This window comes from Balaenoptera physalus (genome assembly GCF_965194825.1).
Source record: "Balaenoptera physalus genome assembly, chromosome: 10".
In the NCBI taxonomy this organism is placed as follows: domain Eukaryota; kingdom Metazoa; phylum Chordata; class Mammalia; order Artiodactyla; family Balaenopteridae; genus Balaenoptera; species Balaenoptera physalus.
In genome coordinates, this window is record NC_138889.1 from 75,993,663 (window position 1) to 76,010,796 (window position 17,134).

The 17,134-nt window shown below is 37.6% G+C and overlaps 1 protein-coding gene across 7 annotated transcripts in view; it reads left to right on the forward strand.

The window, feature by feature from the left end:
* ZDHHC13 (zDHHC palmitoyltransferase 13) overlaps window positions 1-17,134 on the forward strand; it is a 51,706-nt gene that overhangs the window by 23,968 nt on the left and 10,604 nt on the right. For 3 of the 7 annotated variants that reach the window (XM_082477387.1, XM_082477386.1, XM_082477391.1), the window contains exons 5-13: window positions 368-512; window positions 1,929-1,993; window positions 3,356-3,518; window positions 3,768-3,893; window positions 6,469-6,602; window positions 9,725-9,825; window positions 14,941-15,065; window positions 15,935-15,997; window positions 16,691-16,784. In XM_082477387.1, the coding sequence (XP_082333513.1) occupies window positions 368-512; window positions 1,929-1,993; window positions 3,356-3,518; window positions 3,768-3,893; window positions 6,469-6,602; window positions 9,725-9,825; window positions 14,941-15,065; window positions 15,935-15,997; window positions 16,691-16,784 (1,016 nt within the window). Of the gene's footprint in view, window positions 1-367; window positions 513-1,928; window positions 1,994-3,355; window positions 3,519-3,767; window positions 3,894-6,468; window positions 6,603-9,724; window positions 9,826-14,940; window positions 15,066-15,934; window positions 16,002-16,690; window positions 16,785-17,134 lie in introns of all 7 variants that reach the window. The other 4 variants (XR_014268085.1, XM_082477390.1, XM_082477388.1 and 1 more) reach the window with 2 other exon arrangements.

Below are 17,134 nucleotides of genomic sequence, written 5' to 3' on the forward strand. Positions count from 1 at the left end.
GATTATTTTTTGTTTTTAAAATAGCAACAGTAAAGTCTAAGTGGTTTTTAATTTCCATTTTTATCATTAGTTATGTAAAATTATTTACACATGGTAGTAATCTTACACATAAGATTTAAGGTAGATTGGGAGGTTATTAAGTTTATTACCTGCACTGAAGAAGGACCGTCCAGATAGTTCTAAGTTTGGAGCATCTATGTAAAAGACATTTAGAGAATCTCCAGTGTTTTAAAAATCTGTGTATTATTAGGCAGTACTCTTTAAATCTAACCAAAATCCTTCGTGTCTTAGGAACATTGGTTTCTCCCTGAATTTTTCTCTTTTTTGCGTGACAGAATACAGTATAATTTTTGTCCTTTCTTTCCAGACAAGGGCATTTACCTATGGTCATATTATTACTGCAGTATGGTGCAGACCCCACCCTTATCGATGGAGAGGGATTTAGCAGCATCCACCTGGCAGTGTTATTTCAACACATGCCCATTATAGCATATCTCATCTCAAAAGGACAGGTATGTTTTGAAACGTTTCTTGTGCTCCAGCTATTGTAAATCTGAAGGGATTCAGAGGATGATTACCAGTAGTCTGTCCTCATTTTTTTTTTCTGCCCTCATTTTTAAAGTAGAAGTTACAGATATCCAAATATTCAAATACTAGCCTCAGTAAGTCTAGCTATTGAATACTGCTTTTCCAGCTTCATTGGAGCAAAAAGGATAGGTCATTTAGCTCAGTAGCATATAATAGATGTTTCTGAAGCTTGTAAGCCTATAATAGTTTTCCTTATGATCCCAGTAATTTGCAGAGTTTTTCAAAAACATGACTTCAAAGCCTGTATTTTTCTTCTGATTGAATGTGGAAATGGTAGTCAGATCACTAAATTAACCCATCATTTGCTTTCATTATTTAAGTCCAAGTGGAGACCAATTTGAATGTATGTTTCTTATTGTTCCCTAAAGTAATTCCATGAAAAATGACTTGCCTTATTAAGAGGCATCCATTTATGGCACTGTTTAAATTATAGGTTGCTGGCGGTGGGAGTTTCACTGTCAGCTCTACTTGCCTGGGATATGCTTTCTGGTAGCAAGTAGTTTATATATCAGTAGTCTCATCTGTAACAGGCGTGGAAACATGTTTGCACAAATGCTGTTGGGATGATCGTGTTCTCTTTAAATAAGCACTTCCTCTTAGACTTAGTCAACTCAAGTAGAATAATTATAACCTCCTGGGTCTCATTTTGGAAAGCTGTATGACGAGTCATCTTTTCTGCTTCTCTTTGGCCTTATTCCTCCAAGGCCCATAAGAATATTCAGTAATTGACTCTTTTTTTTTTTTTGGCTTGGTTGAGGTATCATATACCTCAAATCTGGGTCCATTTTATTAAAAGAAGCATATCCTCTTGGAGGTATGATTTCCCTTTTTTTTCTATATTCTAGAAAATAAAAAAGAACTTTTCATATTTTACTCTTTGAAACATAAGTTCAAAATTGCAAGTTGCCTCAGAAGATCAAGAGTTCACTATTACTGGAAGTGTTTAAGTAGAGACTGGTTGACTTTGTGTAAGGGGCGGGGGTAGTATGAATTAATGTGTCGGTTAAAGTCTAAACTAAGTGACTTCTAAGGTCTCTACTGTCTCATATTTGATGGTGTTTATCAACATTTTTCTCTTTCCCTTAGCTCTCTTCCACTCACAACATACAACATTTAAAATCATATATTCAGATTTTCCCTTTAAAAATGTTTTGTAGGAATCAATGGATTTTAACCCTATGGATGTGAAGCAGAACATTCTTTTATTCAAATGATACTTGAATCCTTCTTATAGACACACTAGTGGTGTTGAATGTATTAAAGAGATACTTCTACTAAGAGAGGAGACAGAATCTTGACGGTGTTTACAGTTAGGCTGATTGACTCTTCTTTTTGAACAGAGTGTGAATATGACAGATGTAAATGGGCAGACACCTCTCATGTTATCAGCTCACAAAGTACTTGGGTAAGTGAGTTTAATTGAATTGCCTTATTCTGACTCTTGATCCAGCAATTTAAGTATCTTAGTCTTTGTGAGATGACACAACATTCTGAGGAAGAAAGTAAGATTTTCCATCTTGTGACTGTGATATGGACTTTTAACGTAGTTGTAGTTAGAAAAGCACCATTGAAGTAAATTTTCTGTTTTCTGGTAGCTTTGGGGAAAAGTTTGAAAGCTACTAATAAGAAAAAAAGTTTCCTTACAGAACAGGTAGAGATTCCGCAGCATATACTTATTAACATGATGCACATTTCTTAGTTTACATTTTTCAAGAATATCTACAGGTTTAAATGCTCTCATAATTTGAAATGTAGATGAGAAATATACTTTCCAGAAAACAATAAATTTTGAGGTTCTCTGACACTGTTGACTGCTCTGAAAATACTAATTATAACTGATCTATGAAAATAGTATGTTTATATGTTCATATCAGTTATTTACATATTTAAGTTTTTGTGATTATTGATCACCATATTGTCCAACTTCTGTTATTCTTCTATTCAAATACATGCTACAGTTTGCCCTGTGTCAGTTTTGTTTCCAACGTTGTACTTAATTTCTGATTCTGCTTTTACTTAAGATGTCTCCCCTAGGAACTGAGTTAGTTCTGATGCCATTTCCTTTTAGCTCATGGAGAGGTGGGGCTGGGGTAGAATTTTGTCAAAAAGCATTTTGTCATCTTTGCTGGTAACTGTAAAGTCAGGTGTAATGTTTAAAAATCTTGATAGAATAAAGTAGAATATTGTTTTATTAAAGGAATCTCTTGAGTAGTCATAAAAGAAGGGAAGGTGTTGACGATGAAGTAAAAATATTTCATTGAACTCTGCTGTCAAGTCCATAACTTTCTATGGTAAACAAATATTTTAGGACATTATTTATACCACTTTATGCAATAATTGGTTGCAGGGAGAATGTGAAGTTAGCTTTTGGTTTATCTCCTCAAATATAATGTTGTACATTTAATTTTTTAATTGGATAAATAACATAGCATTTAATGTTGGCCAAAGTTAAGTTTAAAAAAAATGTTAACCAATAGAACAGCAACATGAAAGTAAAAATTTGAAAAACGAAAGCAGTTATTCCACAGTATTGATGTTAAAATTACATTATATAGCAGACTATCACTTAATAGATGTCTCTTGGGGCGAGAACTCTCCAGTATTAGTGCCTAGAATGGAACTCTGCACAGAGAAGTTCCTCAGTTTTCAGAATATTTACTGACTGGTTCATTGATACGTTAGCTAACAGTTTCATTGTTTACATTTACCCTTCAAATCATTCAGCTATCTAATATCTCTTTTGTTTTATTTTATTGTTTTGAGACAGGCCAGAACCAACTGGATTTCTCCTAAAGTTTAATCCCTCTCTCAATGTAGTTGATAAAATACACCAAAACACTCCACTTCACTGGGCAGTTGCAGCAGGAAATGTTAATGCCATTGATAAACTCTTGGAAGCTGGTGCTAGCCTGGATATCCGAAATGTTAAGGTATGACCAGGTGTTTATCTCCCTTAATTTATTATATCTTGAGTTAGAAGACTGATAAATTAACATAAAGATAAGCTATACATATGTTTTCAGTTACCACAAGATAATTATAAACAATAATAGTTGGCTACCCTTGGAATAAATACAGTGAATCTGTGATTCTGGTAAGTTTTTAAAAATGTTTAGCATCTATGGTATTGATATATCAAAAATATAATTGAACTTTTTCTTTTTTTTTTTTTTTTTTAGGGAGAAACGCCTCTTGATATGGCTCAGCAAAACAAAAATCGGCTCATTATTCATATGCTAAAAGCAGAGGCCAAAATGCGAGCCAACAAAAATTTCAGACTTTGGAGGTGGCTGCAGAAATGCGAGGTACTTTCATTCAGGGCCTATTCTGTGGGCTATAAGAACTGTTTTGTTCATTTGTTTTTGTTTTTTAAGGCATCAGGGGAAACCAGGGAGTTGGCCTAGTGCTGCATTATATCTGCTGATTATATCTTTCCCACACATCCCGTTGGAAATTTGGTACTTTTATTGACAGTTTATTGTTGGTCCTTATCTAGATGGCTCTAAAGCTCCACGAATGACCAGCAAAATCTAAGTTGTGATAGAGAATATAATTAAAATTATTAAAATGGGGTATTGAATTGATTTCACTATTTAACGTTTTCATATATGATAGTATCGTCTTATCGAATAATAATTAGTAATTATACCTTTAGGATGATTCTAGATTAATAGGCATGGGATTTCTATGCAGAGGGTCATCATGAATACTACACCAATTTTGCATTTAGGTATGTGGAGGGAGAGAAAAAGAAGTAATGGTTACTCCTGTCTCCTTTGCCATCTCCTCTGCTCTCTCCCCCCCTTTATTGGTAGAGTGCCCCAGGGTTTTGTCCTTGGACCTCTGTTCTGTCTAGTCATTCCCTTGGTGATTTCATGCACTTCCATGGCTTTAAATGCCGTCTCTATGTTGACAAATTCCAAAGTTATGTCTAGTTCAGACCTTTCCATACTTGCATATCCAGCTACCTTGATTTGTCCAGTTCACCGTCCAATAGGCATCATCGACATAACATCCAAAACTGAGCTCCTGATCTCTCCTCCCCACTGTCCCTAACTGTTCCATCTACAGCTTTCCCCATCTCAGTAGGTGGCAACTCCCGCTCTCCAGTTATCTTTGCCTTTTCTCTGTCATATCACGTATCCAGTCCATCAGGAAGACATATTGGCTAGTTCTGCCCTCAGTATATATCCAGAATCTGACCCTTCTCACCACTTTACCATGGCATTTTGGTCCAGCCACCGTTATCTTTCATGTGGATTTCTGCAGCTGTCTGACATCTCCCTGCCTCTACTCACCTCTAGTCTCTTCTCAACAGAGCAGCCAGGTGAATCTTAAAATGTAAGTCAGATACTATCATTCATCTGCTCAGAATCCTATGATGTCTCCCACTTTCTCCCAGAATAAAAGCCAAAGTCCTTACAATGGTTTCCATCTGGCTTTTTATATACTATAAAATTCAGTACATTTGTCTGTCTTCCTCTGCTAGAATTTAGGCCCCGTGAGAGAAAGACCTTAAATTCATCGATGTGCCCCTAAGTGCCTGGAACAGTGCCTAGCATATGGTACGCACTGGAATATTTGTTGAATGAGGAAATAGTGTGGCTCATCTGTGAGTATTGTATCTGGGATTAAAATTTTGAGATCCACATTTAATTGTTATTTCTGTTCTGAGATTATGTTGCTTGTAGATTCCAAGTTTACCTTTTTAAAAAAAAAAATCTAGACTTGCTCATTTTGTGTTATCATGCAAATTAGGATTGGAAGCATATTAAAGATTTCATATCATTTGAAATTATCCATCCTCAGAACGTGGCTTAGGGAAGTAAAGATTGAAGAAGATACGGCAGAATATATTTTCTCCCTTTGCTGTTGCACTAGCCCTGCTTACTTCCAAGGTCATGTATATTGCACTTAAGGGATTGCATTGTACAGATGTGGTGCCTGGCTTCAATGCAGATAGCCACACTGTTGGTTTGTAGACGCTTCATTCTTTTAACTTTGCAGAATAAACCGGAATTATTAGCATCCTGAGGATATGTTTAAGTCTTTGGCCTCCATGTGACATTTGACACTGAGAACTACTCCCTTCTTGAAGCTCTCTCCCCTAGCTTTACTGGAACCTTTCTTCTGGTTCTCATCCTGCCTTTCTGGTCATACTGGTCACCCTTACTTACTTACCTTTTGGGACTTACCTTTTTTTCCCTTGAGTGTTTCCGATGGCCAAGATTCTGCCCCTTTCTACCTGCACACAGTCCAGGATGCTCTTCATTCCTGGCTTTCCCACCTATATACTGATGAACACCAGGTTTTCTCCTGTGTGGTAGGCCTGCTTTTCTGACTGACTCCTGGCTATCTCCTAGACGTCCATAGGCATCTACAATCCCATATGCCCTAAACAAAATTCAAACTTGTTCCTTCTAACCTTCTTTATTAGGGGATGGCACCATCCGGTGCCCAGGTTGGAACTCTTATACTCTCTTCGTCGAATCTTGGGTGTGTTGATTTTTGTGTGGTCTTTTTGTCTTGCTTTATGCTTTCTGACATATAATACTGTTTGAAAGAAATTATTTTTTTAAATGTCAGCTATCATTAACACTTTTCTTAAAAGATCACCATTTCTTGGAGTGGAAGAAAGCAAAACAAAACATGTATAAGCAACATTTTATTAATGTAAGGCTTTTAAAAGATTGTTTCCAAGATCTGTAATTTCTCAAACTTCAGATTTATCAATCAGCAATTTTGAAGAAAAATTCTGTGTTCTGCTATTGTATTAATTGTTACTGTATATTTAGGAAGTAGTTTTTCTATTGAACTAATTATTATTAGATACTTAGGAGGTAAAATCCATAAGTTCTAAAGTTCTGTATCTCTTAATAGCTCTTCCTGCTGCTGATGGTTTCTGTGATTACCATGTGGGCTGTTGGATACATATTGGACTTCAATTCAGATTCTTGGCTTTTAAAAGGATTTCTTCTAATAGTATTGTTTTTTCTGACATCTTTGTTTCCAAGGTGTGTATATTAATCTTTGCAAGGCTGGTTATAGCATTTCCAATTTGAGTGCTTATTTCTATTGCTGATTAGCTGGAGTTGCAAATTTTTATTGAACTATGAATGTTACTTATCACATAGAAACATCCTCAGGGTGGGAAGGAAGAGCTTTGATGGCATATGATTTGACTGAAAGCAAATTGGTCAATCCAGTAATTTAACTGCATTGACAATTGGTGGAAAATAAATATCCTAGCTCAGTTTTTGATCTCAGTGAAGTTATTCAACTGAGTTAATCTCAGTTAATCTCAGGGAGATTTTTGTAACTGTTTTGCATCTTGAAGCATTTTTGCCCATTTTTCAGAAATTTTGTTTTTTCCTATTCTAAATTCTAAATCTAGATTCTAAACCTAAATCTAAACTAGTAAACTTGTTATTTTGCTCTTAATGTTTTTTGGTTGAAACAACCTAATTAAATCACAGGAAGTTATAAAATAGTAACTATGGTATGGTTCTATTTTTAGGAAAATATTCATACATGATATATATAAAGATTGCCTGGGTTCAAGTCAAGCTTTACCACATAACAGTCTGACCTTGAGCCAGTTGGTTTACCTCTCTGTGCCTCGATTTCTTCATCTATAAAATGAGGATGATAATTGTGACAACGCCTGCCTCATTGTTAATACAAATACAATGGTTAGAACAGTGGCTGACACACAGTACTCAATAATCATGTCACACCCCAATCTCTTCTTCTCACCTCCCTTTCCCAGTAGAATGGCACCCAGTTCCTCACATGAATAATGGGTACCATCCTTGGATTACTGTCCTCCTCTGTTCTTCCTTTCTCCTCACGTCCCCCACTCAGCACATTACTAAGTGCTTCCTGCTCTGCCCCAGCTGGTCTGCTCTCTCCCTCTCCTCAGCTGGCACCCACGGCCAAGCCTCCCAACTGGTCTCCTGATTCCATCTCTTACCCCCCTGTAGTTCCTCCTCACTTGGCAATCAGGGTGGTATTTTAAAAAGGCAAACCAGTTTGTCTTTTCTCCTTGTGTAAAGCCCTCAAGTGGCTTTTCCTTGTTCTCAGAATGACATCCGAACTCCTTGCCTGTGAGGTATTATGTAATTCATTCCCTCCCCTCTGACATCATCTCTTCCCTTCACTGCCCTCCATCCTTCTTTCTGTTTCTAAAACACATCAAGCTCATTCCCACCCGGGGCCTTGGCTCTTGCTTGTGTCTCTGTCTGAAGGGTTCTGATACCATATTGTTGCATAGCGGGAGACGTCAGTCAGGCGTCAGCTCCAGCGTCCCCTCCTCAGTGAGGCCATGCCTGACTGACGCTGCTGCATCACCCCATTGTATTTTCTTCATGGCACTTAATCACTGTTTCCTGGAATGTAAGGCCCATACAAGCAGGACACTTGTCTCTCCTGTTGAACGTTTTCAGTCACTGAAAGGAGAATGTAACATGATGATCCGTAAAAGAGAATCTGAAAGGAAGTGCTGTGATTATGAGTATTTCTGTGTCCTTCTTTTGATTACCAGCATTTTGTAGAAGAAGCATGAGTTGCTTTTGTTATAACAAAAAACAAAGCATTAGAGGAATTTTACCTCTTAATCACTCAAAAGCAGGACAGTAGTCTGGAAATGAATTTAAGTGTTAAATAAAAGTTCAAATTTCTGAAAAATAGCAAAATGCCTAAAATTGTCTGCTATTCAGAAAACTTATAAGTTAGAGATATTCATTTATTTTCCACTAATTGGGTTGACTTGGTCTTCAGATAAATTTTAAGCCAAATTACAATCATCACTTTTTTCTTTTTTCCAGAGAGAAAGCAAAGGCTGGCAATATCTACTCACCTAGGATAGGGGCATTTGAGATTTTGTTTGTCTTAATAGAAACTCACATTACAAAAAATTTATATGGAAACTTTTGTTTGCGAGTTGAGGGCTTCATATGCTAGGCTTAGCATATGTACACTATTCAAATAGCAGACAAATTCATATGGCAACTGCTTTTATTTCTCCCACTCTGTAGAGTCCCAGTTTCACGGAGGTAAGCAGCTGTAAACTTCCACTATTATTAGGCTCCACGGGAGGTTGCTTATTGATCCAGGCTGCTATGAGATACCTGTTAGAAGTAGACAGGTCGTAGTAGCAGGCTGTTACAAACTAGGTAGTTCACTGCACCACTTAATTAGGTCAAACACATTTTGCTGCAAAATCTCAGACAAGCCATGCCATGGAGATTACATGGGCTCTATTTGGCCTATTCTGGCAGCATATTGGGGACCTGAGGTTTGGGATCTTTAGTTGTTGTCAAATATTATTTTATCATAATTGTGTTTATGATCTTGATAGCTTTTTAAAAACCCTTTAATATCTATCATCAACGTTTTTTTTTTCTGGTATAAATTTTAAAGTAGATCCAGGTAATCTCTATTCATGCACCGATTTACTATATTGAGTATTTATTGTAAAAGACAGATTTTTTTCTTTTGAAACAACAATATTAAACGTTTGAGTAAGTTATATGTGGACTTCCAAGGTGCTTTTGACCCAAGCAAGATGGTTGGTGTCTGATGACTAATGTCACTGTTTGCCTTTACGTGTCTTTTTACATTGAGCGTCTGCTTTGCAAGCTGTTTGTAGGATGACAGTGCTCAAGGTTGTGTGTATCCGTATGTTTCAGAAATACCCTGCTAGCCTCTAGAAGAAAGCTTGTTAAATGCGAAGGTGAATCTCCAAGGATTTATATTTTTGCATTTTGGAGTATTTGAAAATATGATATGCCAAAAAAGAAAGAAATACAAATATATGTTGCAATAGAAGTAAAAAAAGATTTGAAAGTATAAAGTTACTGGGAATGGAATACTGTATAAGTTAATTATGGAAACTAGAACATTCACTTTATGAGGTCCTGGTGCTTCAGTTTTCTCACATGTAAAATGGGGTGATGATGGCGTGTAACTCTGTTACCACATGGAAAGTGGTGCATAGCACTCAGTGAAAGCTGTTGTTGTTATGTGAGGGCATCATTATTATTACTATTATTACTTAAGGGGATTTAGAACTAAAATTAATATGATTCGAGCTTATTTTCACTAATACCTTATGTTTATCCTTTTTTTCTTTTAGGTTCTTGGTCGGGTATAAGAACCTTATGTACTTACCAACAGTCTTTCTGCTGGGTTCCGTTTTTTGGATATTTGTGACTTGGTTCATCTTATTTGTTCCTAATATCCTTCCAGGTTACATTTAAATGCATATCTCATTTTGCTTTTAAAAATTACTAATGCCATTGTTAGAAATTTAGCTACTAGAAGAGATCCAGGGAAAGTAAGTCAAATTTATATTCATTTAATGGTCCTGGTTGAAGATGTTTAGAAATCTACTGAATTCTGGAAATGATCTCAGAGTACACTATGGAAACAGCAGGTGTCTAGTATTGATTACTCATAGGAAGGAAACAATATAATGAATTACTGTTTTATTTAGATCCATAAAAATTTGTTGTATTGCCTTGAGATTCTCTTCAAGGTCCGATGGTTCTTTTAACTTGGTCAGCAGTTATAGGTGATGAATAAATCTTCTGGGTACCAAGGCCTCCTGCACGGGAAGAATACTGGAGGAAATGTGTCCCCTCAGCAATGGTCAGTGCAGTGTTATTATCCAAGGCAGTGATTTTCAGTACACAGTAAAAATAAATTTGCATTGCCACCCAAAACGTACGTGAAAAAAAGTTTCAGAAAACAATAATCCGAATATGTGCTTTACTCTGATATTTTGTTGTTTTATCCTATTCTATTTCCTTTTTAACAAATACTGGTCATAGCCCATTTATTTCTTTCATGACCTACTAATGGATGGCAGCCCGTAGCTTAAAAAAAAAAAAACTAATCTAAGGGATAGGTTTATCACTCAAGGAGCAGGGCCCAGGCCAAGTCTAGTCACCTAGAAGTGGGGATAGGGGTTACTTCTTGGTTTATAGTTACTTATAGCTGCCATTGGGAAGGAGGCATTTTCTCCAATTTTTGATGTTCCCACCTCTTTCCAGGCTCCTTTCTCCCCTTCGAAGGATCCTAGGAAGACATTAAAGTCTTGCTTTCCTTACAGGGGAAGAGAAGAAGGGGTATGGTAGGCACGTACCTTTAAGCGTATTCCTTTAGCTCTATGTTATTTCTCTTTCTGGTAATGACACGCTTGAAAAGAAAGAATACTGTTTATGAGAGAGATGCATACACTCAGTTCAAGAATATTTTTCCATAGGAATAAATGTAAAGTGAGAGAGGCATATGAATGCTCAGCGTGCATGCATCTCCCTTCACTATATAGCATGTTTTTACTTTAGGGATGCTTTGTATTTCTGAGCATTATCTCTAATATTTTTCAGATTCCTTTCAATCTAAATGAATGGCACAGCATACCATGGAGGGCATTTGACTTTCTTCAAAAGATTTTATTACATCTAACCTTTGTCTCATAATTACTGATTTCAGGGCAGCTTTTTAAAAGCACTAGCCTTATTACCACCACTTAATAAAGGCTTGGATGATATCATAATGTGATACAAAAATACTTTATCACTTGTAGAAGTCCCCAGGCTGGTAAATCCTATGGTAGTTGACATGGTACTGAAAGGGCTGGCTGAAACTTTTATTTACCAACTCACATGCAGTGGAGTAAACACAGTTTAAGAATTGTGTTTCTTGATGAATTTTTAAAATGTGAGAAACTCACACTATGTCAAATTTTGCACCTAAAATGTGGTAGTTTTTACATTGAATTATTTCAAATTTGCAGCATTAGTATTAACAACCATGTTACTCCACTGTAGTTTGAAAACCTCAACTACAGAGGTATTCAGTTAGTATTCAGCTTAGTATTCAGTTGAGTTTACTGCTGTTCAATATTTGTGAAGATGTCATTATATCAGAAGAACTGTTTTGATTTCCATAGCTGGCCAGAATCTAAGATGTTGGAGTTGACAGGAAGGTATTTTACTCACACGTACAGCATGAAGCCGTTTGATCTGAGCACCCACGTGGGACCACTGCTAGTGAGGGCGGGTCGGTCAGTAGGTGGCGCCATCAGATCAGTGTTTTTCAAGCTGATGCTAAATGCTGTTTGAACTGGCTTGGGTGTGCACTGAGGTGCTGCCCTGGAAAGACCCAGCCTGAGAGTGTAGACTAGTCGTGTTGCCAAGTGTGGATTGCATGGGGCTTCCACTCCCACAGCCGCCTTGCCCATCATGGGAAGAGGGTCTGGGAAACTGTGGAAAGAGTACGGTCTTTGGAATCAGACAGAATGAATTGGAGTTTTGGCTTTTTTTTCTTACTAGTTATGTACCATTGGGCAAGTAATTTCACTGAGTCTCAGTTTTTCTGTAAATCGGGGATAACAGTACCAAGTTCATGGGGCAGCTGCAAGGATTACTACTCTAGGATGTCTGTAAAGCGCTGACCATAGTCCCCATTCTGTAAAGAATACCTATTATTTTATTATTATTATTATTATTAATTGGTCTTATGAATAAAATCTGTGTGGAAGGCTACATGTTGGGGTTAATTTTAAGAGCAGCTCTAGGTTAGCTCCTCAGATGGACAGTTTCTTCTGGTGCCTTTTATATGTTCAGCAAATAATGTGTTTATCTTTTATGAGGCAGGTTTGAGAGAAGGAGAGAGGACCTAACTGATGAGTTTGGAGGTAAGACGAGGATTCAGGAAAGAGATGGCGAACCACTGAACGTTACATTTGTGATTCCGTCTCTAGCTGAGTTAAGTTTAAGAAGGATAAATATGTGAAGCCCTAATACTGGGTTTCAGAGGATCAACGTGTACAAGTGCGCATTGTTGTGGGAATGACATAGATTCCAGTCAAGTGAAAAAGAACCAGGAGCTTTGACTAAAAACCCAGCATGGGTAGTGATGCAGCTTTCAAGGAAGCCAGTATATAAGGACGATGTGAGTGTCTAAGGAAAAGACATCAGCAATCTCACTGTCTTCTGCCCTGGTCAGGACACACCTGAGATGTGTTCTTTTAAAAGAGAGCAGGAACAAAGCAGGAACATACCCAGGAGAGCGTGTTGTAGGAGGAATGCTGTTGCTGCTTATCCTGGAAGTGTGAGCTCTGCCTTCCCATTTCAGGTGTTTGGAAGTCTGTCATTTGGAAGCCAGTGCACTGTATAGAATGAGCACTCAATAATTATTGAACAAATGGGGAAGCAGCTTCTGTAGGGTCTATCTATAGGACACCTATAGTGTAGATCTACAGTGTAGAAATAAAGGAGCTAAAGAATGAAAACCAGTTAGTCCAAGTTATAAAAAGGCAGATTTTAGATCCACGCTGAGAAACTTTTTAACTGCAAAAGGGTCACAAGCTAACTGGGGAGGCTGCAGTGTCTACAAACAACTATGACCTAAGGGCTAAGTGCTGTAGAATAAGCATTCTTAGGTTCAGGGAAGGGAGAGAATCCTTTCCCATAGGGAATCAGGAAAGACCTAAAGGGGGAAGGAGGGTTTTAAGTTAGGTCTCGAAGGCAGTTAGGACTTGGACGTCCCAAAAATGTGGTTTCAGAAGTAGATGGGGTGAAGTGGGGAGCACTTGAGGGCAATGAACCCCACAAAGCAAGGACATGGAAGCAAGGAATGTTTGGCTTTTATGTGAGGGAATGTAGTGCGATTCAGTTTACTTGGAAGGAGAAAAATCCATTGATTCTCCTGGGATTGGTTTTGAAAGTTAATTCAGAATAAGAGCCCAAAATTTGGTCCAGTCAATACATATGAGATGATCATGTGATTAAACTGAATGTGTTTTTGAGACTGTGTCATGTGTGTTGATCAGGATTTTATGGGAATTAAATTTCAGTTTCACACAACTTTTTTGGATCCTATCTCTTTCTTAAAGCTAGGCCCATCTGCAGATAAACAGATAAACTAAACCAACAAGATTCGTTCCTGCTTACCTGAACCAGATGTGGTTGTGTTGGTTTTCGTGGGCTAGAGCAGTGCTTCTCAAACTATAAAGTGCATGTGCATCCTCTAGGGATCTTGTTAAAATCCAGAGTCTGCTTCTGCAGGTCTGGGGTGAGGTCTGGAATTCTGCCCTTGTAACAGGCTTCCAGGTAAAGCCATTGCTGTGGGACCCATGGACCACACTTTGAATAGCAAGCGTTCAGAGTTTTATTTTATGGCCACCTTTTCCACTCTGAAGTTTAGCAGAAGAACATCTTGGCAACACCTTGGAAGGCAGATACAGTTACTATGTCAATATAGTGATTTTAATTGGGCAAGGAGAACTGGTTTACTACTGGCGTATTGGTTTATTATTGCACATTCATTTGTCTTTCCCTGGGGCAGAGTTTTACTTTTTTTTTTTTTTAATTAATTAATTTATTTATTTATGGCTGTGTTGGGTCTTCGTTTCTGTGCGAGGGCTTTCTCTAGTTGCGGCAAGTGGGGGCCACTCTTCATCGCGTTGCGCGGGCCTCTCATTATTGCGGCCTCTCTTGTTGCGGAGCACAGGCTCCAGACGCGCAGGCTCAGTAATTGTGGCTCACAGACTTAGTTGCTCCGCGGCATGTGGGATCTTCCCAGACCAGGGCTCGAACCCGTGTCCCCTGCATTGGCAGGCAGATTCTCAACCACTGCGCCACCAGGGAAGCCTGAGTTTTACTTTTTTATACAAAGAATTTGTACCATTTCAAAAACACTTCAAAGTGGGTAATGTTTATCCTTGAAACACTTTATCTTAATTTATCCATAATATCTGCCTTTCCAAATAGTATCTGATTTGTAATCACTTTGCAAGGAGAGCAATTTCTTTGTTTCTGAATTAACTCAGCCTAATACAGTTACAAGGATTAAGTTATAAAAACTTTCCAGTAGGAAATCTTTGCTAGCATTAATTTAATATATAGGGAAATATTTTTAGTTGGCCTCTCTGAATTCAGTGGTTTGTTTCTTTGACTAATTTTGTTAAAATGATCAGAAAATACTGTTTTAGATGTGCACAGGAGAGCCACAGTTACACTGTTTAGATATTAATTTATTTGGATATGGAAGGTTTTTCAATTTTTAGGAGGTTCTTCGTACATTATAACTATTCCTATCAATATTTTATATGAGTTTCAACTAATGAGAAGAGATTAATTATTAGCCAACTATGAGCAAATTCCTACAGGATTAGAGCATAGAATGGGGCCAGGTTTGAGGGTAGGGATATGTGTACGTAAGGGAAGGTGAGGCTAGAATGCAGAGAAAAGAGACTCTTAGGCACCAGTGATGAAATCTGCTTTCATCATAATTAGGCTGTTCTTACTTGAAGTCTGATATGTTCCTTAACTTTGCTTTAACATTTAGCAGGCACCACTTTCTATTTCGTTTTCATTCTCAGCATAGTAGCCTTCCTCTACTTTTTCTACAAGACTTGGGCAACTGATCCAGGCTTCACTAAGGCTTCTGAGGAAGAAAGGAAGATGGTGAGCTTTCTCTGTAATGTTACTGATTTTTTTATAGGAGGGTATGGAAACTATAGAGGGTCATGACCATGTTGGTTTTTGTCGTGCCTGCGTCTCTAGTGCCTGGGACCTAATAGATGCAGTGTAAATGTGGGATGATTAAAATCAACAAACAGATTTCTCCACTGTCATTTATTTATATGAAACTTTAAAAAATATTTTTATTTTTTATTACAGTAATATCCCACCAGGACTTTTTCAGATATAATTTCTGTCAGTAGATATGAGCGCCTACTTCTTTATAGTAATACTTAGATAATGATCATACAGTTTAAATTCCCCCATTAAGTACATGGAGGGTATCTAGGCAGGGGTCAAGCAGAGTCCTTCTCCTTACTGGCTGAGAAGATGCCCCTTCTCTTCCTCAGACATGAAATTGTCAGATGACATGATGTGTCTTCCATTGCTCATGAATGTTTAGAAGTTGGGGAGACGGTTGTCTTCTTTGTTACCTAAAGCCAGTGTTCCTGAAAGACTGCCTTTGGTGCTCGTAACCATCAGTTCTGATGTATAGGTGGTTTTTGTTCCTTTTTTATGAGTGTATAATGTGTGTATTTATTTTTCTCTAGCATACTGTAACTGAGAAATCATTGCCATTCATGGAGAAAAGGGGGGTGTAATTTTTGTGCATTCTAATTTATTGGCTATGGTTGAAAATGCAGCCTTGAAAAGTCACATATTTCAAGCACAGAATGATATGGTGGCAAGTGTTCTAAGTTGCTTTTCTAGCTACCTCGGTTTGGAGAGAGAGCTGTGAGAATGGTATGTAACCATGCATCATCCATTCCCCACTAAAACGCAAACGTAAGGTCAAACTTGATGTCTTTCAGAATATCATCACCCTTGCAGAGACCGGCTCTCTGGATTTCAGAACATTTTGTACATCATGTCTTGTGAGTGAGTCTTTTCTTTATAATTTTTTTCCCATCGTAAAAGCAAATTCTTGGTTATGTTGCTCATGTAAGCATTTTTCAAATCTTCATGGTATATTTATACACCTTTCTTTTTACCAGGTGTAAAATTTGTTTTCTTTAATTTTGCATTACTGTCAGAACAGTCTCCTGCCTTGAACATGTGGGAGAATGATGTTTGTAATCTCTTGAAGTTGCCTGTGGTTAAATCTCTTTGTGTTTTCTTTGCTTTTTCCTGCCATGAAGCATATGTTAGAACTAACTTGGAGTCAGAGGCTCATGATGACCCTAGAAACCACTTAGTGAAACCTTTGATTTAGCAACTGAAGATTCATAGCCTAGAGGGAGGAAGTAACTTTCCCTAAACTATTGGCAGAACCAGAAGTGTAACTCGGTTCCCTTTTTCTTAGTCCAGGGCTCATTCTGCTGTGTGGTGCTGCCTCATTTCCCCTTAGTCAGTGTCAGTAAGCTCTGGAATTCAGATCCCTTTTAGCGATGGCCTAATTATACATGTGGAAGTAAATAGTAATAAGGCATTCCAGAGCCTCTAAGTGAATTGATGATCGATTTAGGATTATTTGTGCCAATGTCGTTATAATTTAAGAATAAGATTTTGATGTGTTACCACTTTGAGATTCTGATTTTTGCTTAGATCTCTCTTAATTGTCCACTTAGATAAGGAAGCCATTAAGGTCACTCCATTGCCATGTGTGCAACTCCTGTGTGGCTCGGTATGATCAACATTGCCTGTGGACTGGACGGTGCATCGGTGAGAGGGTCAAGTTTCCATTTACCATTTTGAAGTTCAGCTCTCTTTAGTTATGTGTGTGACTCAGAAAAAGTGGAAAGCATGTAAGGGGTCCATTCTTGCTTGTCAGAGAATCAGCTTTGTGGTCTAACACTTTTGGAACACTGACTCTTGATGTTAATAATAATAATTAATGTCATTTGTATAGTATTTTAACATGTATAAAGTACCTTCATATATAGTATCCTATTTGAACATCAGAGGTGGGTATTATTACCTCCATTTTAGAGTTGAAAAAATATTAAAGGTCAAATTATTTGCTTGAGATCACTTTAGTAGTGTCAGTCTTCCACTCCAGATACCATGTCTTT